The sequence below is a fragment of the Martes martes genome, assembly GCF_963455335.1.
Source record: "Martes martes genome assembly, chromosome: 17".
NCBI classification, from domain to species: domain Eukaryota; kingdom Metazoa; phylum Chordata; class Mammalia; order Carnivora; family Mustelidae; genus Martes; species Martes martes.
In genome coordinates, this window is record NC_137905.1 from 50,608,915 (window position 1) to 50,635,246 (window position 26,332).

A 26,332-nucleotide genomic window follows, 5' to 3' on the forward strand; every position below is an offset into this window, starting at 1 on the left:
GTAAGCCTGAAGACAGCGTCACACAGCAGCTAAGAGCCCAGTTTCTGGTGTTAGGTTGTCAGAATTCAGGTAGGAGCCCCACTGCTTTCGAGGTTTGTGATCCTCAGCAAGACGCTTAAGTTGTCTGTGCCTCCATTTCCCCAAATGTGCCACGGAGATGACACTGGTGCCTCCCAATTTGGGGTACTACCAGGATCATAATGAATTTAGAATAGTGTATAGCACTCAATGAGTATTACCTGTTATTTTTCTCATGATCTCACTTAATCATAACAAGCCTAAGTAGTAGGTTAGATTAGTATCTCAATCTTAATAAGTCTTAATAAATATTTTATTTATTTGAGAGAGAGAAGAGAGAGAGAGAGAGAAAGAGCATGAGCAGGAGAAGGGGCAGACTCCCCACTGAGCAAGGAGCCCAACTCCGGGCTCAATCCCAGGACCCAGGGATCATGACCTGAGCCAAACACAGGCCTTAACCGACTGAGACTCCCAGGCACCCCAGCAGTCCCATTTTTTAGGTGATGAACCTAAGCCTTGGAGAATTTAAGTAAATCTGAAGATCCCCCAGGTGGTAAATGGTAGAGTCAGGATTTCAGCCAGGACCAGCTAGCCTTCACAATCAAAGGGGGGCCCAACCCCAGAGTCTGACCCACCAGTCAGAGTTAGTCATGAGTCGGTAGGCAGTGAATGAGGCATTACTCAGAAAAAAGTTTGGGGCATGGTGCTGTGGTTAAAGAGAATGAGAGAAATCAGAAAATGCTCCCATGTGTAGCGGAAAGCCCAGAGAAAGGGTATGTTCGGAGACCCTGGTGCTCAGACCCTGGGCCTGTTGGAGGACCGGAATCAATGGCTTTGGGATTTTGTTTTCCCAAGCCATCATTCAGATTTGTTTTTAAGAATTGATGCCATCTGATGTCTCCCCCGAGCTGCCCTAATCTTTGCCTTAATTATTCGTAAACCCAACTAATAATTGACAGTGGAAACACACTTTCACATCAGTGTCCGCCTGGACCCTCATGGCTTCCCCCAGGGCCAGGAGTTATGAACCTACGCTCTGCAGGTGAGGAGACAAAGGCCCACAGAGGGGAAGTGGTTTACTGAAATTGAGAATTCCGACGCTGGTGTAGACAGGTCTGCCGTTGAACCCGAAGTCTGTCACTTACCATCTGCGGTGCTCGGATAAGTTAGGGTTAGACTTACCCTCCCAAATCTTGGTTTCACTCTTCTGTAAACAGAGCTGGTCATGCCTGCTCATCAGGTCGTTAGAAGGTGGCATACAGCAGGCGCTCAATACCGGGTAGCCAGCAGGAGCGGTAATAGTAACTGAGCCTCAAGACAAAACCAGACCACCAATCCCAACCCTGTGTTGTTGTTTCTGTGGAGAACAGCACATCTATGTGTCATTAAGGAAAGGGCACAGAGGCGAACGGAGGTAGTGGAAGTTAAGGCTGAGGAGGATGGTAAATGGTGATCATTAAGGCACTTTAATATCCAGCTGGGGGTGGGTGTGAGCCATGAGGAGGGTTTAAGGCTACTGTTAGGACCCCCATGATGAGTAGAGCCTTTGGAGCCATTTATATGGATTAGAATCCTGCCATTTCCTCGCTGTGTAACCAACTGAGGCAGATCACTTGGCTTCTCTGAGCCTCAGCTTCCTCATCTGTAAAATGGGATTAAACTAGCTATCATTTCATTTCATAGTGTGTGTTGAGCGCCTAGCCTGGTGCTCAGCGAATACTATGTTTCTTCTTCCCAGCACAAGGACCCCTCCATAATAACTGTGGATATATTTTTTCTTTCCTGTAAGAGTAAATTATTCTTCACTGCCCTCTAGGGGTGGGAAGTAAAATGGCATGCGTGACACCAAACCTGGGAATTAGTGGAAGAAGAACGAACACATAGGAGCAATATTTTTGTCTTCCTGGGGCGCTGGGTGGCTCAGTTGGTTGAGCAACTGCCTTCGGCTCGGGTCTTGATCTTGGGGTCCTGGGATCTGGCTCCGTGTCAGGCTCCCTGCTCAGAGGGGAGTCGGCTTCTCCCTCTCCCTTTGCCCCTGCCCCCGCCACTTGGGCACACACACTCTCTCTTTCTCAAATAAATAAATAAAATCTTAAAAAAAAATTTTTTTCTTCCTTGAGTCCAGAAAGAAGAGGCCAGTTGAGATGAACCCATGGTCCAGTTACCTGTTGGGATGGACGACCTTCGTCCTCTACTCCTATGAGACAAGTGGAAGTGAGTATACTGGAAAATGATGGGGAGGATTTGGAAACCAGAAAGAATGAATGGGGCCAAAGCAAAGATTGCTGGATTCAGGTAGAGAGGAGATAGAGAATCATCTGCTTCTGGACTGTCTTGACCATGGATAACTGAAAATGTGGAAAGCAAGATAAGTGGGTAGGGGCTATAATGGACACGAGCATCTTTCATGACGGTCAGCACATGGTAGGGAAGTGCAGATGTGTTCATTAAAAGGGGAGGTCTAGGGGTGCCTGGGTGGTTCAGTTGGTTACGCGTCCAACTCTGGATTTTAGCTCAGGTCCGTGAGATCGAGCCCCGCTTCAGGCTCTGAGTTGGGTGTGGAGCCTGCTTAGGATTCTCTCCCTCTCCCTTTGCCACTCCCCCACCCTTTGCCACTCCCCCACCACTCACACACTCAGTCTCCCTCTCTCTCTAAATAAAAGGGGGGTGTCTATAATTCCAATAGATTGAGTCCTCAGACTCCAACTCAGACTCTCCACTCTTTTCCTTAGATTGTGGCAAAATGCCCAGAACCTGAAATCTACTATTTTAACCATTTTGAAGCACACAGTTCAGTAGAACAGCATTGACTTTGTTGTACAACCAAGAGCCAGCACTCTTTTCAGCTTGCAAAACTAAAACTCTGTACCCATTAAATGACTCGCACTTCCCCTCCCTCCAGCTCTGCCAACCACCGTTCTATTTTCAGTCTCCATGAATTTGACCACTCTGGATAGTTGACAAAAGTGGAATCAAATAGTACTTGTCTTTTTGTGACTGGCTTGTGTCACTGAGCATAATGCCCTCAAGATTCATCCATGTTGTAGCAGCTGTCAGAATTACCTTTCCTTTTAGGGCTGAATGATATTTCATTGTGTGTGTGATACACACATATACATACATTTTGTTTATCCACTCATCCATTGATGGACTTGGATTGTTTCTACCTTCTGGATATTGTGAATAATGCTGCTATAAACATTGGGTGTTACAAATACTTCTTTGAGTACCCACTTAAAAAAATATTATTTACTTATTTTACAGAGAGAGAGCACAAGCAGGGAGAGCGGCAGGCAGAGGCAGAGTTAGAAGCAGGCTCTATGCTGAGCAGGGAGCCTGACACGGGGCTCGATCCCAGGACCCTGGGATCATGACTTGAGCCAAAGGCAGACACTTAATGACTAAGCCATCCAGGTGCCCCAAGAGAACCCACTTTCAATTCTTTGGGGGGATATAGCCAGAAAGGGAATTGCCGGGTCATATGGTAATTCTGTGTTTAAGTTTTTGAGAAACTGCCACGCTTTTTTCCAAAGCAGCTGCATCATTTTATATTCCCATCAACAGGGCATAAGTTTCCAATTTTTCCACATCCTTGCCAACCCTTGTTTTCTGCCAAAAAAAAAAAAAAAAGTAGCCATTCTGGTGGGTGTGAGTCTATGCTCTTAATATATCTAGGAATCTAAATCAGCTCCCCAAAGATCATATGGTAAACACAGAAGCAGAACAAAGAGAGAACCTGATTATATATAGTTCACTCAAGCTATGGTGAAACAATTCTCTACAATTAAAATCCTTTTCTACCTGACGAGCCCTCTCCCTTGGATAGGCTCAAGAAACACTCCTTTTTTTTCTTTTTAAGATTTTATTTATTTGGGGCACCTGGGTGGCTCAGTGGGTTAAAGCCTCTGCCTTCAGCTCAGGTCATGATCTCAGGGTCCTGGGATCGAGCCCCGCATTGGGCTCTCTGCTTGGCGGGGAGCCTGGCTTCTCCCCTCTCTCTGCCTGTCTTTCTGCCTACTTGTGATCTCTGTCTATCAAATAAATAAAAAAAAAATTTAAAAGAAAAGATTTTATTTATTTATTTGTCAGAGAGAGAGAAAGAGAGAGCATAAGCAGAGGGAGGAGCAGGGGGAGAAGCAGGATCCCCACTCAACAGGGAGCCCAATGAGGGACTCAATTCCAGGATCCTGGGATCATGACCTGAGCCAAAGGCAGCCTCCCAATGGCTGAGCCACCCAGGTGCCCCCATGAAGTCCTTTTTCAATGATCACATTCTATATTCTAGAGATTCTTATTATCTTTGGAATATAGGTCACTGGGCAAGCACTAGAGCCCATGAAATCCCAGATTGGTATTTTAAAAAGGTGTATGTTTATCAGGGTAGTGAGAATAGATCTTGGAACAGACAAACTCCAAACCTTCAGCAGCTTAACACGAAACATTTTATTCCTCGTTCCCATAAAGCCCGGTGAGAATGCGTCTGGTCAGCAGGGGTCCATGCACCTTCCACCATGGGGCTCCACCATCGCCTAGGGCTTTGGGGTGCTGTGTGGATTCTTTGCTTAGAGCTGATAGACAAGAACCAAGAATGTGATGATCTTGGAAGAGAGGGGTTTTTTTGGCCAGGAAGTGATATCTGTTACTTTCTCCCATTTCCACTGGCCTGAACTCACAGAGTGCTTAGCTGCAAGGGAGTCTGGGAAATGTGGCTTTTAACAGTACGTTTGGGAGGAAGATGAAGCTGGTTTTGAATACACAGCAGTCTCTGCCAGAGGGAGGTATGAGCATTTTCCCGAGAGAAGGTCTGGCTTCTCACAAGAACTGAGGAGTCCCAAAAGGCTAAGAACCCAGAGTTTATTCAGACAGGGAACCATGCCAGTTTTTCCAGTTCTTGTCTCATTCTAGTCATACCTTCCTGAGACCACCCCCACATTCCTGTGGCGAGACTTGGCACATATTTATGGTTAAGTTATTCAGTACACATTTACTGAGTGATTCCCAAATGCTGGGCACCGTGCAATGGGTCAGAAACATGACAATAAATAAACTTATGCCCTATACTCAGAGACCTCGCAGCAAACGGGAGTGATAGACATGGAAACAGATAACTGTATTCTTTAAATATTTGGCAAGTACGTTGATAGAGATTGGCTCAGAGTATTTAAGAGTGTGGAAGAGTATTAATCTAGACTGAACCAAGTCGTGTGGTTGAGTAATGGGGAATAAGGCTAGAAAGAAAGAAAAGAGCAGGGTGAAGGGCATGAGCCAAATGCCAAAGACAAGAATGAGCGTGGAGGAAGGTCGAGGAAATGTTAATCAGACAGTGAGAACAGAGAGGTCAGCAGGGCCCAGATTAGGGAGGATTTCAACCCAGTTAAGAAGATCAGACCATCTGCTGGATTACTTTGCAGATGGCTAATAGTATCTATTATGTGTTGATTCTTACTAACAACTCCCAAGGATAATCTTAATCCGGGGTCAAGGGGGCATCTGCCTGCCCTCCCTTCACCACCAGCATCCTATGTTCTGGTGGTGTCCCTGACTGAGAATCATTGATGATGATGATGACGGTGATGGTGACGATCGCTAACATTGGCTGGGTAGCAGTCATGTTCCAGGTACTCTTCTAAGCACTTTCCAAATATTAACTGGTTTCAACTTTATAAAACCAAGACCGGAAAGTTCTGAGACCTAGAGGTAGAAAACGCAATGTGAGTTCAGGGCTTCTACTTGCATCAACCCATGGGCGAAGCTCAAAGATGGAGGTCTGCCTTTTCCACCCCCTCCCAGTACATCCCTCGTCCACCCTTATGATGGCTTAGGTCCGATCATACAGGCTAACAATCTGATCCAGAAGAGTTGGGGCTTCTAGGTTGAGGATAGAGAGGATGTCTTGTTCATGTGTATTGGTAACAGACTAACTATCCCCAAACGTCATTGGCTGAACTCAATAGAGTTCACATCAAACTCAGCTAGCACTTCGATGTGGATGTTTGGTGGGAAGCCTCTTTTGTTGAGATTCAGAGACACAGGATCCTTCTGTATCATGGCTCCTCCAGCCCCTAGAGCCTCAAGGTTCTCTGCAGGGTCGTCCTCTTTATCTGAGTTTCTCAACCTGGCCACTGTTGGCATTTGGGGCCAGTTGGCTTTGCTGTGGAACCTGTGCATGGTAAGAAGTTTAGCAACAACCCTGGCCTCTACCCAGTAGATATCAGGAGCACACCTACCAGTCCCCCGTTCTCCCAGCTGTAACAACCAAAATGCCTCCAAACATTGTCTAATTTTTTCTTCTCCATTGAGAACCACGGCTGTATATCCAGCTGACAGAAGAAGAAAGGAGCATGGAGGTTTGCTTGGGAGCAAGGAAGTAATGAACATCATTTCCCCCACATTTCCACCCATCAACATACGAGTTGTAACTGAGTCACGTGACCCCACCTAACTATAAGAGAGTAAAAATAGGTTCGAGCTAGGAACCCATTTAGTGAGTCCATGGAAGGTTTGTCTCACCATGTTTGGAATAGGAGCGTGCACACACACACACACACACACACACACTACATAACCTATCAGAATGTCTTTATCATAGTAAGCCTTCATTATATCCTTGAGGGAGGGAAAAAGGGAGAGGAGGAGGGAATGACAGGGTGAAGGTAAAGAGAAAAGCTATGATCTTGGACCATGAGGTAAAAAATTCTAGTTCTCGTTCAAGTTCTGTGCAAAAACAAACAAACAAAAAAAGGCATTAAGTTGAAATGATTCCTTATCTTACGTGGGTCTTTACTTCCTTCTCCATGATGTGAAGAATTTGAGCTAGACTTTCTTTCTCTCTTTCTTTTAATTTCTTTCTTTCTTTCAAGATACTATTTATTTATTTGACACAGAGACAGCGAGAGAGGGAACACAAGCGGGGGAGTGGGAGAGGGAGAAGCAGGCTTCCCGCCTAGCAGGGAGCTGATTCGGGGCTCGATCCCAGGACCCTGGGATCATGACCTGAGCCGAAGGCAGACGCTTAACATCTGAGCCACCCAGGCGCCCCTAGAATAGTATTTCTTAAGATGTGTTTCAGGGAACATTATTCTCCAAAGCTATCAAGGAGTTGGGGAAAAGGACAATTTAAGATACTCCATACGCCTCTTGCTAATTCAGTTCTCATTTGCATACTGGCCCTTCTAATGAGTCCTGCATTAAAGAAATCTGTCTAGCTTTTTTTTTTCATGTGGCATTTTCTGAACTTACGTCTTCATTTTGTCAGTTCTTTCTTAAGCATCTGTTATGAGCAAGTGACTGTTCTAGTTTCTGAGGATACACTGCGTCAAAGACAAAGTCCCTGTCCTCACACCTCCTACAAAGGCCAAGGGTTGCATTTCACTTTCCTCATCCAAGTACCACCTCCTCAACATTTGCCGCATCTGCACCCCACCATCACTAACACTGGCTCCACCTTCTTTAGGTGTGATCTCTTTTTCACTTTTAACACCCTTATTTTATTTTATTTTTTTAAAGATTTTTTTTAAATTTATTTGACAGTGAGAGAGAGGGATCACAAGTAGGCAGAGAGGCAGGCGGAGGAGGGGGGAAGCAGGCTCCCCACTGATCAGAGAGCCTGATGAAGGGCTTGATCCCAGGACCCTGAGTTCATGACCTGAGCCGAAGGCAGAGGCTTAACCCACTGAGCCACCCAGGTGCCCCAGCACCCTTATTTTAAAAGATAGTTAACATCAGGTCTATAATCTATAAAAATGCTACTACTTGCCATAAATAGAAATTGCAAACAAAAATAAATACTGTGAAAACAAAATCCTATTATTAGATTCTACTAGACGCTATTGTCCCAATACGGCTTTGAGCCCGAGTCCTGCCCTCTTTTTGTTGTTGTTAAAAGGGAGATTATTCAGAATTAGAGCCATGGTAGAGAAATAGCAGCATTAAAATGAAGTTTTCTCTTTTGTCATCAGAAGGATTGAAAAGAGCACTGCAAAATGAAATTGCTTTTCAGAATTAGTTAATGTGTGTCCTTCCATTACCTACTGTGATATCATGACCTTTACCAAATGTGTTTTCTGTGACATTGACGGTGCTCTGCTGGTCTGGAGGAAAACTTTATCCTGGTTGTTTTCATGGTTCATGAGACTCCTTCCCTGTACTCTTGGTCTCAACATAAGCTGGACACGCCCTTATATGTCACAAGAAAGCTCGATGCTAAGACCCCACGTGTCACCTTCAGACCCCCCATGAGAACCAAACCAAGACTCATCCTTGGCTCTTTGGCAATGATGAAGCCCCTCTGTTTTGTCTCTCTGTCTTCCAGATCAGAAAGATTCATGTGTCTTTCCCTTCAGCTACAAGGGGTCTTCCTACTTTTCTTGCATCAAAACCAATAGCTTCTCCCCCTGGTGTGCAACCAGAGCCATTTACGATGGGCAGTGGAAGTATTGCATGGTGGACGGTGAGTGGCGCCATGCTGTCCCCTCAGGAGGCCCCCTCAAATGATGGGTCACAAAAGACAATGTGTGGATTTGTATAATATGGTCATATTTTTGAACACGAGTTATGATACGTATGTGTGTGCCTAGAAATGCTGCGGGAGGCCAAGCACTGGATGCTAATAATGGGGTAATGATTTTAACAATGATAGTGTTGAAAATGGAGCTCTCTGAACCACTGTATTCTTTGTCTCTTTCTTGATTTTCTAAATTAATAAGGAAAAACAGAAACAAAGTATAAGGGATTTGAGAAGGGATTCAAGAGACTCTGTTTACTTTTTTCTCAAAGCCCAGGACATTTTTGCAATTGTATGATTTCTATCTTTTGTGCATGGGACAAAGGGCATTTTGTTTTAACCAATATCCTATTGTTGGACATTTTAATTGTTCCTACTAGTAACCAGGTTTTGAATATTTAGAACCTACTTTTTCCTGTACCACTGTTCTTCACTCTCTTAGATCGAATTCTCCCTTTGATAATAAATATAATGCCCTTTTTACTATCCTGAAATAAAATTTATAAAGAACATTACCTATTCTAAGTTCCTAACTTCAAAATAAATCAACATAATTCCATAACTGCAGTGGAAGAAAAATAAAAAGAAGCAAAATTGTAGTAAAGTAATTAAGCACCCATGATCCTACCTAACCTACAGGATATTAAAAAGTGGCCAGACTCTTGTGCCTCCAAGCAGAATCTCTTTGATTGTAAGAGCTAAAAATGACTACAAAGAAGCCCTACTACATGGGAAAAAACAAACCAGACCTGGAAGCAGTACTATCCCAGGCTGAAAATATTGCTCAAACAACGCAAATCAGGATCAACTGGCTGAAACTGAACCTAAAAATTAGGTTTTGCTTTGTTTTTTTTTGTTTTTTTTTGTTTTTTTTAATTCTGGAACATGTCCCCAGACATGCATAAGATGTATAAAAGGAGACAAAACTCTGCCAGAACTGCATACACTAGATACAGTCAAGGCCCTGAGAGTCAACAACCTGCCTTTGATTAAACCCCTCTCAGCCATGTCACCAAGGGCTCCTATTAGATGAAGGTGTGCCTTTTGCATCTCCTCCCTCAGATCTGGCTCCTGAACCAAGTACTGCTCTTTGAACCCATACCAGCGGGTATCTCACTCCCTGTGAATAGTGGTGGGGAAGCGGTTTTCCATGGTCATTTCTAAGTACTGCCTCGCAGGACGCTTCTTGTGAGTGGAATATGGAGATCAGAAACAGATATCCATGGCAATCCCTAGTGACGTTAGCTTACGATATTCATATCGCTTAAACATATACAATTGTGCAGATGCTTTTCTGCTCATTTGCAGGCTTCCTCAATAAGGACAATGTGCCACTACTGTGTAAATCAGAACAACAGAGTCATCCCTAATTCTTTCCTTCCCACCCCACATGTAACCCACCAACTAGACTTAATTTTGTCTTCAAAATAGACACTAACTTCAGCTTCTGGGGAGCACCTGCTTCCTCTGTTTCCATTCTTCTTGAATCACCATCAACTCTGCCTGCCAATGTTTGCTAACCAGTCTTCCCAAATCCCCCCTCACCTCCCTCCAATTGATTCTCTGCATATCAGTCAAAGAAACCTTTTTGGGATGTGAAGTCAGGCATGCTAATTCCCTACTCATGCCCCTCTGTGGCTCACCTGCACACTTAGAGGAATATCCTGACCTCTGGATAGCCAATGCAATATTGAGAAAGAAAAACAAAACAGGAGGTATCACATACCTTGATTTCAGACTATATTGCAAAACTATAGTAATAAAAACAGTATGGTATTAGCATAGAAATAGACACAGGGATCAATGGAACAGAATCGAGAGTCCAGAAATAAACTAATGCATATGTGGTCAATTAATTTATGACAAAGAAGCCAAGAATATGTAATGGGGAAAGGACAATCGCTTCAACAGTGGTGTTGGGAAAACTGCATAGCCACATGCAAAAGAATGAAACTGGACCCCTCTCTTACACCATACAGAAAGGTCAACTCAAAATGATTGAAGACTTGAACACAAGATGTAAAACCACAGACCTCCTACAAGAAAACATGGAAGTAAGCTGTGAGACATCAGTCTTGGCAATGATTTTTTGGGTTTGACACCAAAATCAAAGGCAACAAGAGCAAAAATAAACAAGTGGGGCCACATCAAACTACAAAGCTTCTGTATAGAAAAAGAAACCATCAATAAAATGAAAAGGCAACCATAGAATGGGAGAAAGTATTTGCAAAGCATGTATCTGATAAGGGGTTAATATCTGAAATATCCAAAGGAACTCCTACAACTCAATTGGAAGAAGGAGGAGGGGGGAGATTTGGAGGAAGAGAAGAAGAAGGGGGGCAAGATGAGGAGACCCCTCACCTTGGTCTGGAAAGCTCTACTTGACCTTGCCCTTCCTGTCCCCATCTTCAACTCCCTTCCTTGCCTGCTGAGCTCCAGCTACACTGACTGACAGGCTTCCTGAATATTTTGAACTCCTTCCTGTCTTTGAACTCTCACACTTTTATTCGTTCTGTCTGGACCTCAATTCTCTCCAGTTTTTGCATGGCTGGCTTCTCCACATTGTGAGAACCTCTTCTCAATTGTTGCCTGCTCAAAGAAGACTCCCTTCATCCCTTCATCTATGAAAACCCCTCCATCATTTCCAAATGACCCCGTTTCCCTCACTTAATGTGAGCAAATCCACCCACTATAAACATAATGTCCAAAACTATATTTGTAGCACTCCATTTGTGGTGGGAAATTCAATCTGTCTATGGAAGTTGCCATAAGACACCAGCACCTAGATGATAAATTTACTGTATTTGACTTTTCTGATATTTGACAATTTTTTTTTTTGGTAATGGCACCATTCTTTGTATTTCAAGGTCTTGGCTTTATTTATTGGTCATAAACCATCAAAATTCTTTGTCTTGACTTGATTCCTATAGATCATTTTCTAAGAGATTCATTTTTAAGACACAGTGAAGTATGTTGTTTGTACAGCGGGTGGGGACACCATGGTTGAGATTGGGAACTTCGTTGGGGAAGCTTTGAGGATGAAAGTACAGGAAAAGGGTTTCTTTATGAAATGCTTGATGAAATGAATGAATAAAATCTTTTCCAGACTTGATGCTTGTCTGGTACTTTGATGGCTAATTGATGGTTGGATGGATGGATGGATGGAAGGATGATTAGATGACTGTCCCATGAATGGCCAGAGAAAGTGAAACCACTCATGGGCTCCTTTCTGTACAGATTACCCAAGATGCATCTTTCCCTTCATCTATCGAGGAAGGTCCCATAACACCTGCATAATAGAGGGCAGCTTCTTTGGAAGGCTGTGGTGCTCCGTCACCTCCAGCTTTGATGAGAAACAGCAGTGGAAATACTGTGAAATCAATGGTGAGGCACTGGCGCAGGGATGGGTGTTTGGTGGGGAGGAGGGGAGATAACAATTATCCTCCCAAGGGGATGGTGGCATGGGGGAGAGCAGAGGAATGGGAGCAGTCTTCTAGGAAAAAAATACCGTCTTGGAGAGTACATTAGGACAACCACAGGAGATAGGAATGTCCTGAGGCCATGTTCCCCCAAGACCCCAATGTCAGCGTGGAAAATCCAGTTGTCCTGCGAATAAAAACCATGGGCTCACATTGGTTTTCAAGTGTTTCTGTTGCCAGAATTGCCAATAAACAGATTCACCAAGTGCTGGATCCTTCCTTAACATTTCATCTTAATGATCTCTTCGCTTCTTAATGACCTCCATTCTTCTAGAGCCCTCTCTGTATTAGACTCTGATCCAGGACCTCTACATATAACCTCCCATTGAATCTTTCCATGGAAGCTCTATAAGATGATATTTTCTTCTCTATTCAATAAATGGTTGCAGTAAAATTAAGTCCTGCTCAAGGTCACACTCCTAGGTGATATCAGAGTTAGGATTTGAATTCAAGTCCATATGGTGGTGATGTCCATGCTTTCTCACTAAGTAGTATTGCCTCCATCGAGATGAAGATTCATGTGAGGCACTTACCCATGAGCACACTTATTCCTGTATAAAATCTTCACTATGTTCTTCCCTTGGCACTCAAAAAATCCTAATCCCATAGAACACCTCAATTTTATCTTTGAACTAGCCATCCATCACTTGTGTCCTTGCTCCTACCACCCTTATCCTTAAATCTCACAATAACCCTGTTGATGAAGCCTGTAGAAGACAAGAGCCTTTGTTCAGGTAGACAGTAAACCATGTGGTGGTTGACAGTTTGGGTTCTCCCTTGTATGCAAAGTGGACCTGATAACATCACCAGGAACTCGTTTGGGCGTGTTCAATGTTATGTTGCCTTTCATGAGATAAAACGTGGTGCCTAGTTCATGTGTGATAAAAGGAAGCTCTTTTTGTTGTCTCTTCTTGTCCCTGGGACCTTTCCATGATTATTTTCAGAGTATGGGGGAAATTCTTTCAGCAAGCCCTGCATCTTCCCCTCCATCTACAGAAATAGCACGATCTTTGAGTGTGTTGAAAATGAAAGCAACAAACTCTGGTGCCCAACCACCGAGAACATGGATGCGGACGGGAAGTGGAGCCTCTGCGCCGACACAAGTAACCGGGGAAGGGGACTGGGTGGGCACGGGTGGGTTTCTTCATCCATCTACTTGGCATATGTTGGGAGGTGGGCATATGGTGATGAGTAATTCAGGGTCTCTTCCTCATGGATCTGATGGGCGAAGAGCATAAACAATGCAACTGTGTGACAGGCAAAGTACAGGCTGCTTAAGATCCAAGAGAAGGGAGTCAGTATAAGATTTTCAAAATGCAAAACACCTAATACTTGCTTATACAAACATAGAGTAAGCACATGCTAAGGTTTAAAGAAAAATCTGGGGTGCCTGTGTGGCTCATTTGGTTAAGCGTCCAACCCTTGATCTCATCTCAGGTCTTGATCTTAGGGTCATGAAATCAAGCCCCACATTGGGCTCCACACTGGGCATGGAGCCTACTTAAAGAAAAAAAGCTATTAATAAGGGAACTAGAAGGATAGTGAAGCTAATTCCGGGGACATTATAAGAAACACATAAAGTCAGTGAAGAGAAGAATGTTGAGTGCAAGCAAGCAAGATTGTTAAATTAGCTATCAAATCCATTAACATCTAATGGGCAATCAAACCTTTGTGGTTATCTTGTCTGCCAGACAGAAGTTACTGGCATCTCTATGGAACAAAAATCATTCATGATGTATCAGTTTTCTACACGTTCCAGAGTTGGGGCCTCCAACAAATACAACAGCAGGTAGTAAGTGAGACAAAGTTTTATTTCCCTAGAGTAGGGGTCTGTGAATCCAATCCTGCCTATGGACCACAGCTGGACCAATTTTTTTTTTTTGGTTCCCCAACCTAAAAATCATTTTTACATTTTTTTTATGATTGAAAAAAGTCTAAAGAAGGATGGTATTTTGTGACAAGCAGAAGTATGTGAAATTCGTATCTTAGGACCCATATAAAAGAAAGACACTGTATGAGGCATGAAGCTGAAAATGCCTACCATCTGGTCCTTTCTAGAAAAAGTTTGATGACACTGAGCTGGAGAATCAGATGACTGTTAGGGACTCTTCAGACAATGCCCTAGGAGGACATGAAAAGGTCATGTGGCAATCTTTCAGTGCCATTGCATGTTTTGGATAATTCTGCTAACAAAGGAGAACAAATGTAGATTTGGTGAATGATCGGGGCAGAAGCCCTTAAGGAAGGAAAATAGGACATTTCTCTGTAAATGTTAATATAACATTTCCTCACAAGGCACATCCCAGCCTGCCTGCACGTCAGGACGCTGGACAGCTCTTCAGCACCGCACTGGTCTACAGCACGAGAGTTGCACGGAGAAGGCAGGCTGCAGCCTTGCCGGGCTTCAGCTAAGAATGCGGGCACTGTGTGTCCACACACGGCCACAGAAACCCCACCAGTATTGATTTGGGTTCCAAATAAATTTTAGCATGTGGAGAATTCACACACTGAGGATCTGGGAGTAAAGAAGAGCCCCTGGGGGGGGGTGCCTGGGTGGCTCAGTGGGTTAAAACCTCTGCCTTCGGCTCGGGTCATGGTCCCGGGGTCCTGGGATCTTGCCCCGCATCGGGCTCTCTGCTCAGTGGGGAGCCTGCTTTCCCCCCCCCCCTCTGCCTGCCTCTGCCTACTTGTGATCTCTCTCTCTGTCAAATAAATAAATAAAATCTTAAAAAAAAAAAAAAAAGAACAGCCCCTGTATTACGTCCTCCCCGTGCTTTCCGCTCTGCGCCCTGGTGACATGATGTTGTCCTTGTCTCTCCCCCTGCCAGGACCCCTTGTGCTTTCACTCTGCCCTTGTTCCCCATTCCACACCCCATGGGACTAAACTCAAATAGCTTCCCAGGGAAGAAAATCTCTGTGAGATTTAGGATTGGGTCAGCATTTCTCTCCACTAATGGGAGCCTCTGAGCAGTACCCAAACAACACATGCAAAGGCATTGTAGACCCAATTTTGATTTTAGGGTGGGCTCTGAAGCCTAAGACTGCAGCATAGTGTGAAGGCACAGGGATAACCACTGTCCTATCCCTTCTTCTCCCTAGGAATTTCCTCCTTGGTTCCTGGGTTTCCATGCCACTTCCCATTCAACTATAAAAACAAGAATTATTTTAACTGTACCAACAAAGGAACAAAGCAGAACCTTACGTGGTGTGCAACGTCTTACGACTATGACCGGGACCGCACCTGGGTGTATTGTTGATGCAAAGGTGAGATGTGTAATGTACCCTGGGGCAATGCTGTGTCCATCCAGCATGATTCACCGTGGTTCCCAACAAGGGGAGCTCCATGTCCCAGAGGTGAGGTGAAGTGGGGGTGAAGAGACACTGGGACAGCTTCCTGACTTAGAAGGAGGTGGATGAACTCTTTCAGACCCAGAAAGGTACCATGCCAAGTTTTAGGACCAGGAGGCCTTGGGTGTGCAAGGAAAACGGAATTTCTCTAGAGCATGAGAAGAAAAGATGAGCTTGAAAGGAAACCACCAGGACTTTTCCAGTCCCCAGAGGAGATGGCACCAGGTTGTTGATCTGCTAACCCCATCACTAAGTAGCCAGTGGAGGAAAAGGTGGGGTCGTTTCTGCTCCCCATCGTGTGGGTCCCTCCCCAACCTCCACGCCTAAGTCTTCCCCTCTCTCCGCAGGACCCACCTCACTCTCCCTTCCAGCTCTTTCCTCTGGCTTCAGTATTCTAAGGCCTGTGGAAACTCTCCATACCTCCTGCATGGTTCTACTGACCTAGTCACTCTGGTTCTGGGATTTAAACACAAACAGAAGCCCTTCCCTCAGATGTGGGGACAACTCTCATGTTTCTAGCACTATATACCCTGAGGATGTGTGTGGCTTATGGATGACTCCTGAATTTTGGCTTGGTCATGAAAATTATCTTCCTGGAGTAGAGGAGAGGCAAAGGAGTGGCCTTGGGGCTCTGGGTACCATCCTAACAGGGTGGATATTTAAAAACACTCACATGTTGTTGTGCCTGGGTGGCTCAGTTGGTCAAACATCTCTTGATTTTGGCTCAGGTCATGATCTCAGGGTCATGAACTGAGCCCTGAGTTGGACTCTGTGCTCCCTTCCCCTCATCCCCCACCCACCCCACACACACTCTCTCTCTCTAAAACAAAACCCAAACCCAAACCAAAAACACCCACTAGTCATCCCCAGGCTGTGGCTAGAAAGAAGGACATTTTTAGTGGACAACCAGAGCACAACTATCTTCTTCAGGTCCCTCTTCCACCAAACCTATTAGTAGAAGTGAGGCTGAGGTGCTCATGGTCAGTGTTTTCCAGCCCCTGTGAGCCAGGTGAAGGGCAGGGGTGTCTAACCACTCTTGTCTCAGCTCCTCCTCTTCTGACTCAGTCTTGAAAACCAATACATTGAATACTTTGGTATTCACATTGTGTTTTGAGTCAGTGCATACCTATTACCTGAATGCCGGCTTGTGATTTTATTTTCCAGGGGAGGAAAAATATCTTCAGTGGAAGATGGACATACCACGTTTAGAACCTGCTTTGTCTTTTTCATTGAGTCTTTCAAGTTTAATCACTTTTAGAAATAGCTTGTCCGCCATTTTGCTTAATCACTTGATCCTTTGTGAAAAATAGAGGGGAAATGTGGCATAACCACCAATAAAGGAACCCACAGTTAACCCCAGGGCTGCCCTTTGTACCTCTTGGAATGAGAGATATGGTGAGGGACAGGAATGTGGTGAAGGAAACGTTGGTGACGGCATTGGTCAGTCTCATGGAGGGAGGTCAGATTCTTAGCCCAGGAGCCCAAGGAAGGAGGAACTGCAGCCTGCTCTCTCTTTCTGGGAAATGGTAGATTTGGGTGGAGCATTTATAGATACTTGTTAAATCATTAATAAATAAATTCGTAAGTAAACAGAAGGTAGAGAAGTCATTGCACTTGATGTAATGAACACTGGGTGTTACATGCAACTGACAGATCACTAAATACTACCCCTGAAACTAATAATACAGTATATGTTAACAGTATAGGAATTTAAATAAAGAATTTAAAGAAAATTCATCGCAATCCTACCTTGACTATTCCTTCCCTGTGCCCGTGGCAGACATCAGTAATTGATTACAGAATCCTTTTCCCTGTGAGCCCAGATGTGTCCTCATGTTATTGTTCTCCTCCCTCTCCCCCTCCCCACTCTTCCCCCTCCTCCTCTTTCATAGAACACTGAGCAGTTGCGGCCACTATCCCACACTGCCTGCAGACATTGGGGATAGATTTAACCATTCAGCCACAAGGTACCAATCTGATTGTCACGTTGCGCAGACATTGGAGAAGCCCAAAGATTTCATTCCATGATGGCTCAAGAACTACCACACGCCAATCACATACAAACACGCCACAGGAAACCTGGCTCTCCTGCCCCCAGATCCCACATGTGCCTCGCCCTTGTCTCCAGCCTTCCCTTACACGCTTCCTGCCTCTGCCCCCTCACTCAGTACACTCCAGCCCCCGCCCTATTCCCGACTCCAGCCTCTGTGCCTTGCTTATGCGGAATCCCCTTCCCCTTGCCCTCCTGACATCATTCATAAAATCACTGTCAATAAAATGTTGATTTCACAGAATAAAAATAAAATTCAGTTTCTCAGCCTCACTCACCAGGTTTAAAATTCAGTAGCCACATGTGGCGAGTGGCTACTATAACAGTGCAGATCTAGAACATTCCATCATCATGGTTTAACCCTGATCTACCCCCTACCCCTGTCCAGCCACCATGGTTTCTCACCATTCCTCCAACACAGTCAACAACATTCCTGCCTCAGGACCTTTGCATTTACCCTACACTGTGTTGGAAGTGCTCTTCCTCTGGATATGCCCCTGGTGCTCAGTAGACTCCCTGATGCCCCTACATGGAATGGGGACTCCTCCTTGTTCTCAGACCCCTTAAACCACTTTCCTGTTCCATTTTTCTCCATATCTCTTACCAACTTCTACCATACGAACTAGGATTATATTTAAACATGTATTTTGTTCCGTGTCTGTCTCCTCCCTTTATAATGTAAGTTTGCTGGGAGGGGGGCGGGGATAGGTGTTTTCATTCATCAAGGGAGCCCCATGCTTGGAAGAGCACCTACAGCAACAACTTCATATATCACTGTTGAATGAATGCAGTGCAGAAGGGGAGGGAGGGAGGGAGGGAAAGGGAGGGAGCAAGGAAGGGCAAAACCGAAATTTTAATTTTATGAAACGAGGCTATTGAACTGGATGACCCATTATATACATCTACTTAGTGGATTTCAGATGTGAGGAAAACTTTCTGGAAGGTGGGACACAAACCCTGTACTTTGGGGACCTTGCGTTCCTGGAGCGTCCTGCCCCGCAGGTAGAGGTGAGGAGGAACAGACCCTCTGGTTTCAGGGCGCAGGTCAGTGTCAGGGTGTGGGGGCTGGCATGACGTCCCCCCTAACAGAGGCCAACTCCCGGAGTGCCTGGGGTGGCCCAATGCAGGGGGGCTGGGGTTCTCAGGAATGGTTTCCACACCACCTGGCTGAGCTGGAATTTGAGAACTCCCCGTCCCCCCCCCTCCCCCGCCCTGCCTTTGCTTGATGACATTTTGCAGGGGATTAACTCCCCTGGGGATCAGCTTGCCCTAAACCTTAGTAATCCAGATTTATGATTTAATTCAGTGGCCTGAGTATCTTACACAAGGAAAAGGAAGTAGGAGGCTAGAGGGGAAAAGCAGACTGAGCTTCCGAGAAATGAACAAAACGGGCTAAGCTCACTTTTGAAAGCCTCTTTAATGAACCATTTCCAAGCCCAGTCTTATCAGGAACCCCGTTTGAAGCCCCAAGATCGGCATGCCCCCTCTTACTGACAGAAAGAAACTGAGGAGATCGGAAGCAAGAAGGGGGGAAGTGTGGACTACGGGCTGAACTTTTTCAGGAGTTGGACCCAAGAGGACGCTGGGGAAGAGACATAGGCATTGGGAATTACGAAAAGTCAAAAGGTGTCCTTAACCTTTGGAATTGGGGGAATGGCACTGACCCTAGTCCCAATCTCATTTCCATACGTAGACTCTAATCTCACTCTAGAGAGGTACCCCTCACCCCACAGCGCTATCTGGGCAAAGCAATCACTTCCAGGCTAACCTCACCTCATGCTCTCTCTGCAGGGCCCATCACCATGCACCCTCCCACCCTCTCTCCTGGAAGGGCCCAGGGGGATTCAGTCCTCAGCAAATGTTTGATCCACGTTGGCCAGGGCGGGGAGTATGGGGCTTCTGGAACCTTCTCAGCGAGACATCATCTTCACAAACTCTGCAAAGAAAAGTCCCTGGTGAGACGTGTATTTGTAAGGGCAGCCAGCATTTGCTTTTGAGCCCTTACTGTGTGTGCGTGTCCAGAACCACGGGGGATCTGCAGAAAAGTCGCCAGTGTACCTCAGTTTCTTCGTCTCCAAACTGGGAGTCACAGGACGGCCATATGCCTACTATAGTCTTTCAGACGGTTAAACAAGATCATGCTTATAAGACACATGAAGTGTTCAATAATAACTGTGATTATCTGATCTCATCCTTTCAACTAATCCTGGAGGAGTAAATACCATTTTTACAGGTAGGCAGAGGCCAGTGAGTCTGACCAGTGAGCCTGAGGTCACGTGGATGGTGAGTGGCAAAGCCTGGAATGAAGGCAGGGTGCCTCTGACTGCTCCGTGACTCCATGCCAGATGAGCTCCAGGGCCCCAACCAGGTCCTGAGGTCAGTCTGTCCCTCCCCTGCCTGGGGATCTGTCTCCGACATTGTTCAGATTTCCAGTAGTGCCCCCCTGCACACCTGAGCCTGGCGAGATCCAGCAAATGTTTACTAAGTTGTGGTCATGCAATGAATATCTACCAAACTTCCCTCTGGGGAATGACAGTGGATGGTTCAGAGAACATCCCTCACCACCCTCCAGCCTGGAAGGCGAACACAACTCAGAGCATCAAAGTCTTCAGCGATTACTCCCTTTGAAGGGAGAGGAAAAGGAAAACATCCGTAGGACCACAGAGTGGGGTTTAATACACCCAGCTAAGGGTGAAGGGAAGCTTCTTGGCAGAGGCTTTGCTGTGCCAATTCCCAAGGGATGGATAAGACCCAAGAATGCACTGATGGGGAAGGTGCAGGAAGTGGAAGGAGCATCAGGGAAAAAGGAACAGGATTTGAAGGACACAGAGCAGGGGCCAAGGGTGCCCCAGAGCACTGCAGCTCACAGAGAGGTTGCTGAAGTGTGGAGTGGGTGGGGGGCAGACCATGGATGCACTTGACTATTGGGTTAAGAATTTAGCTTTTGTCAGGGTGCCTGGGTGGCTCAGAGGGTTAAGCGTCTAACAGTGGCTGTCCCCACGTGATGTCACCTTCAAAGTCGACGGTACCGTCTCCGTTCACATCAGCCTCCTGCACAACCTCCGAGATCTCACGGGGCGTGAGCTTCTCTCCCAGAAGCCTCTGCATGGCCTGCTGCAGCTCCCCAAGGGTGATCTCCCCATCTCCATTGGCGTCAAACTGATGGGAGCAGGGGGGTGATGTCAGCCACAAGTACAACAATCCCAAGAGCAGTGTTTACTGACCAGTTGACTATGGGTCAGGAATTAAGATAAGCGCTTTTGCACATGGTGTACAGGCGGGTCAGCTCCCCAAAGGTGGTCATCAGCGCTGCCTTGTTCACTGCCCCATTTACCGCCCCGTGCCCAGCCCCAAACAGTGCCTGCCACCTGGTATGCTGAATCAATGAACTGTTTACAAACCTCCATGCTGCAAACACTTTACCCATCTACCAGAACGTTTCATGTTCTACATCCCGAGCAGGTGGGGCAGCTAACTATCCTTCCCTAGCCAGCTGATGCTAATGTGGCCAAAGCCACAATCATCTCTTGCCTGGACCATCATGACAGCCCCATGATTGGTCCTCTGGCTCCCCTCACGGTCCATACATCAGAGCCTTGCGTTCATGTTTGTTTAAAACAAATCAGGGGCACCTGGGGGGCTCAGTCGGTTAAGCATCTGCCTTCGGTTCAGGTTATGATCTCGGGGTCCTGGGATCAAGTCTTGTGTTGGGCTCTTTGCTCAGCAGGGAGCCTGCTTCTCCCTCTCCCTCTGCCCCTGCTCCTCCTCCTCTCTCTCTCTCTCTCTCTCTCAAATAAACAAATAAAATCTTTTTTAAAAAAAGAAAAGGTAGACCACACACCCAAGTTTTTCTGAAAGGAATGTTTCCCAGTAACTGAACTGTGTATTTGTTTTTAAATTCACACAAATTGAATTTATATTCTGTTGAATTGTGAAAATTGAAAAAAATGAATTGAAAATGAAAAATGAATTGAAAACTGTGAAAATTGAAAAAATAATCGAATTGAAAGTAATCAAAATTAGATAAAATGAAAAAAAAATGAGTTCCTCAATCACACCTGCTATATATCAAAGGCAGACGCTTAACCTACTGAGCCACCCAGGTGCCCCTGAGAAACACATTTTATTAGGGGATGAAAGCGAATTTCAGCAAGACCCTCACCTCCCTGGGTCTCATTTTTTAAGCATCTCTACAAGTGGGTTAAACCAGATTATCTCTTTGCATTCCCCTGGGGGATCTCAAATTATTGGATTCCTTCTTCCCATTATGGGCATGGAAATTAGAGGTCCTAACGTGTGTTCTGGGGATTGCCGGACCTTGGGTAAGATTTGTAAATTCCATGAGCCTCAATGTTTTCATATGCATAACTGGGGTAAGGAGTCACTTACCTCTACTGTTCTGTATGATGTTTAAACTAGAGAGTATGTGTAGAGGGCCTTGTGCCTTGCAAGGGTTTGGAAGATGTCATTTTCCTTCCCTATACATCCCATTATAGTTTCCAAAAAACTTGGTTTGGGTGGGTTCCGTCCACACTTGAGGACCAATCATAGAGCCCTGAGGTTTCCTTTAAGCACCGACACCATGAAACTCTTAACTCACTTCCTTGAAGGCGTCTCTCATCTCCTGGACACCGATCATCCCTGCTGTTTCGGCCAGCAGTTTGGGCGTCATCAGCTCCACGAAATCGTCAAAGTCGACACGGCCACCCACTGAGGACAGAAGAGGCGTGTCTAGTGAGATGCCAAGGAACCAACCCCCCATGACCCCGCTGGACCCTTCAAGGTCTGGAGGTCTGTTCAACAGGGAGATCTGTTCTGATCTCTCTGCCTTCTGAGAACTTTCCCTCTCAGCCAAACTGGGCCCCAGAGTCCCTCTAATCCCAACCAGGGTGGACGGGGTACGTGGGATGGAAGTCACTAGCTGTCCCTGTGACCTTGGGCAAATCTCTTAATTGGTTCAGATCTACGTCCAGTCATCTGTTGGTCTGTAGAAGGGGGAGAGTGAATTCAGTGGGAGCCAAATCCCTTCCAGATAGGAACACGATCTCATCCATGCCTAGCCTCATTTACTCTGTGGCATGGCTGGAAGCAAACCCCAGAGCAATTTTGTCCCAGCTTCCTTCTCAAAATGAGCTCTGAAATCCATCCCAAGTTTGCTTCCAGTGATAAACTGGGTTCCAGTCTTGCCCTCTACCAACGCATCCCGGTGGTTGTGGTTGTGACCTCCATGAATCACCGCTTACTGGAGGCTAAGCCTGAGCTGCATCAGCTCCTTGATCGCAATCCCACAAGGAGTGACATCGTCTCCGCCCGACAGGTGGGGAAACGGACTCAAGTGTGGGAGCTGACTGCACGTTTCAAAAGCACCACCATCAGTAAATGATAGAAGTGGGTCTTGAACCGAGATCTGCCTCGAAGAGTCACCCTTTTATCCACTTCCAACACTGCCTCCCTGAGTCCATCCTGGAGTGCTTGCTTCCAGACTCCTAGCGACCCCTACCCTCTTCCTTCTCTCTGGCTTAGCCTCACATCCCTCCCCCTTCCACCATAGCCCACCCCCACCCCCAGCAGTTCTTCCTGCCCTGGCCTCACAGTTCATGCGGATTTGCTGGCCCAGTTCAATGAGCTCCATCTCTGTGGGCATGTAACCCATCGTCCTCATGAGATTCCCCAAATCTTTACAGGAGATGAACCCATCTCTGTCCTTGTCGAACTCAAGAAATGCTTCCCGAAGCTCTGAAAAGTTAAGAGAGAAGAACTTTGGGGGAACCTGAAACAGTCCATGGGGAAGACTGGCATCCCTTGAAACCGTCAGGGAGTCACCGATTAGAGACTGTGCAAAGGAGAAAGCATCTTTGAAAACAAAAGTTTCAAAAGGGAGCGATGAAATGTGGCTGGAGATTGTAACGTGCAAGACCGAAATGTACAAGAGGAATGATCCATGAGACTTTAAAGCGACAGCATGGCGGGCCTCCAAATTCTGGACTGAAATTATGGGAAACTGCCAAACCACCAAAAGAAAAGTCAAGTTTTTGATTCAACTTAAAACTCATGCATGTGAAATAAGTCAATCGGAGAAAGACAACTATCACATGATCTCCCTGATATGAGGAAGTGGAGATGCAACATGGGGGGTTTGGGGGGTAGGAAAAGAATAAATGAAACAAGATGGGATCGGGAGGGAGACAAACCATAAAAGACTCAATCTCACAAACAGGCTGAGGGTTGCTGGGGGGAGGGGGGTCGGGAGAGGGTGGTGGGGATATGGACATTGGGGAGGGTATGTGCTATGATGAGTGCTGTGAAATGTGTAAACCTGGCAATTCACAGACCTGTACCCCTGGGGATAAAAATACATTATATGTTTATAAAAAAATATAAAAATTAATTTAAAAAAACCCCCCAAAACAAAAACTCATGCATGTGTCTCTCCTGGGTCTCTGAGATACTTAGGGATGGGCGTGCTTTCTAAATATTTTGGGAGGCTCCTAAGTGAGCGTGAGAAGGAGTTGCACAAAATCACGGCTGAGTGGGAAGAGAGAGGGGGATGAAGCTTGCATGGGAAGGGTCTACCCTGAGATGCACAGGGAGAAGCCTAGTGGTGGATGACTATGACGTGGCATTTGGGGACAGAGGTTACCTTCGATCTCATCTTGTCCCAGGGGTCTTTCCTGGAAAGGAATGCAGGAGAGGGAATTTGGAGAGGGTCAGGGAGCCAATATCCACTTCTCTAAACGTGTCCCCCCACCTCCTCCGAGCGACCCCTTCCCTTTCCCGTCTCTCCCCACCCCGCTCTCCTCTTCCTTCTCCCACCTTCTGACTCCCACCCCTGGTGGCTTCTCACCCTCTTTCTCATCACTTCCCGTTTCCTCTCTCCTCTCCCGGAATCTTGAACTCTCTCCCTCTGTCTTTCCTGAACAGATATCCCTCCCATTGTGCCGCAAGGGGCCTTCGATGCCATGGCATCCAGTCCCCTCCTTTCTCCGGGACAAGAAAACGAGGCTTGGAATCATAGCTAACGTGCTTTGAGCGCCAATGTCATTTAAATCTCAGAACCACCCGGGGAGGTAGGACCGAACAGCATTCCCATCTTCCTTGAGAGGAAGCTGAGGAACAGAGAGGTTAAGGAAATGGCCCGAGGTCACACAGCTCCTAAGTGGCAGAGCCCTTCTTGGGGCAGGGAGACATTGAATCACTTCCTCGAGGTCAGGTGCAGTGAGTGTTGAGATTTGAAATCTGAGCCAAAATTCTTTCCACTATATCCCCTTGATTCTTTCCCCACCCGCCCCGTTCCTTCTCCCAAGGGTTAGAAGCCGTTTGCATGGGACCAGTGTTCAGTGGAGAACAGGCAGGATGTCCCTGGGTATGTATGTGGCACGCCACCTGGGGAGCCCCACCGGCCTCAGGCTTCTCCCTTTATTCTTGGAGCCTCCCCGCCCCCACCCCGCTCCACAGCTTCTCTTATTGTCCCCTCCCCCATCTCCTTCCTTCCCTCTCTCTCCCTCTCTCTCTTTGGTCATCTGAAAGCCTAACAAGGAAAAGTAAGCCCCCTGGGATCAAACAGATCTGAACGGACCCTGCCACTCAGTAACTGCGTAAGGCAGGGGCTTTGTGACTCAGCCTCAGCGTCTGCATCTGTGAAATGGGAACACAAGCATGGCCTCGTGGGCTTAACAGGATGAAATGACCGCGGGAAAGCGAAGCCCTTTGCGCAGGGCTGGGCACGCAGCAGCGCTGCGGTGAAGTGGCCGCTGATGTCATCATCGTCCTTGCTCTGGGTGCCCACAGGAATGGGTGGTGACGGACAGGGACACCCCAGCTCCCCTTTTATTTGTGGGTCTCCCTCTCCCCCTTCTGCTGCTTTCTGATTTCACCCTCACCCGCCTCACTGGCCCACCGAGCTCCCCGAATTCTACCTTCTCAGGCACGCACCCCCTGCCTGGGTCCCCCATCCGGCCCCCGGCCTCTTGCACCCGTCACGCCCCTTCTTAGCCCGCACCCCGGGCTCCCTTTGCCTTGCCCGCCACCTCACCCGCTGTTTCTCGGCGATGCCTTTCCTCAGGAAGATGCAGGCGGGGCCCATGGGAAACTGCATGGAGGGGCAGGGCACGGGGCACCGGGCACCAGGCTCAAGGCGGCTCCCCCTCCTTCCCGTCCCCCTCAGCGGGCTGGGCTTCCTTATCTTCCCTGGCACTGCTTCGCCAAGTCTTCCTGCCTCTCTGGGCCTCTCCCTCCGTCCGGGTCCCGGTGTCGGAGAGTTGTGACAGCTGGATCAGAAATCTCTCCCGCGGCTGGGGAGGGATCAGAGCTCTTCCTGCCTCCCCATCTGGCTTGAGTGACGTGGAGGGGGCGCCAGTCTCAGCCTCTGACCTTTTATCCCCAGAATAGAACCGGACGGTCTCGGAACCGGGGATTAGAGCGGAGGGCACCTATTCGTTCGCGTTCCAGCGGGCCTGCAGAGTGCTCGCTCCAAGCCGGGCCTCCGCCGGCCTCCAGGCCTGTGAAGATGTAGCGGACATGGCCCACGGCCTCAGGCAGCTGCGGTCACTGAGCCCGGTGACAGCCCCCGAATTCGGGAAGTGACCACCCACAGCGATTAAGGGCAAGCGAGCTAAGGGGTTGGGGAAGGGAAGTCATGGCGGCAGTGTCACAGCCCAAGGAGGCGACGAGGGTCTCTACTGGTGGGGTTGGGAGGGAATCGGGACAGGGAGCCAGAGTTCAAATTGGGTGTGGGAGTGAGGGGGTGCCCATGGAGGGACAGTGGGGCACAGAGTGTTGGGGCGTGGGGAGAGGAGCCTGGCGGGCGCTGCAGGAGCAGCAGCAGCCGAGTGAGAAGGCGTCGAAGGCAGGTCCCTAGTGTGTCCACTCACGGGGGCAGCACGGTGTAGGGCGTGGATGTGGGGTCAGGGCCAGAAGGGCAGTCCCGCTGCACGG

At 47.1% G+C, this 26,332-nt stretch overlaps 2 protein-coding genes across 3 annotated transcripts; one reads left to right on the forward strand and one right to left on the reverse strand.

Moving 5' to 3' along the window:
* Positions 1–2,153: 2,153 nt before the first annotated feature.
* Positions 2,154–15,257, forward strand: ELSPBP1 (epididymal sperm binding protein 1; the record flags this gene model as incomplete). The annotated part of the gene is made up of 5 exons (XM_080828852.1): positions 2,154–2,232; positions 8,330–8,467; positions 11,759–11,905; positions 12,945–13,103; positions 15,100–15,257. Exons 1-5 carry the CDS (start codon positions 2,163–2,165, stop codon positions 15,255–15,257), a joined length of 672 nt encoding a protein of 223 aa, XP_080684978.1. The 5' UTR covers positions 2,154–2,162.
* Positions 15,258–19,308: 4,051 nt separating this feature from the next.
* CABP5 (calcium binding protein 5) lies at positions 19,309–25,493 on the reverse strand (the record flags this gene model as incomplete). Of its 2 annotated transcripts, none has more annotated exons than XM_080829107.1 (6): positions 19,309–19,334; positions 20,410–20,557; positions 21,999–22,108; positions 22,991–23,134; positions 24,039–24,066; positions 25,431–25,493. In XM_080829107.1, the coding sequence occupies 6 exons, from the start codon at positions 25,491–25,493 to the stop codon at positions 19,309–19,311; spliced, it is 519 nt and encodes a 172-aa protein (XP_080685233.1). The 2 variants fall into 2 exon arrangements, with proteins under 2 accessions (XP_080685233.1, XP_080685232.1); XM_080829106.1 differs by having other exon boundaries at positions 24,039–24,069.
* Between the last annotated feature and the right edge of the window lie 839 nt (positions 25,494–26,332).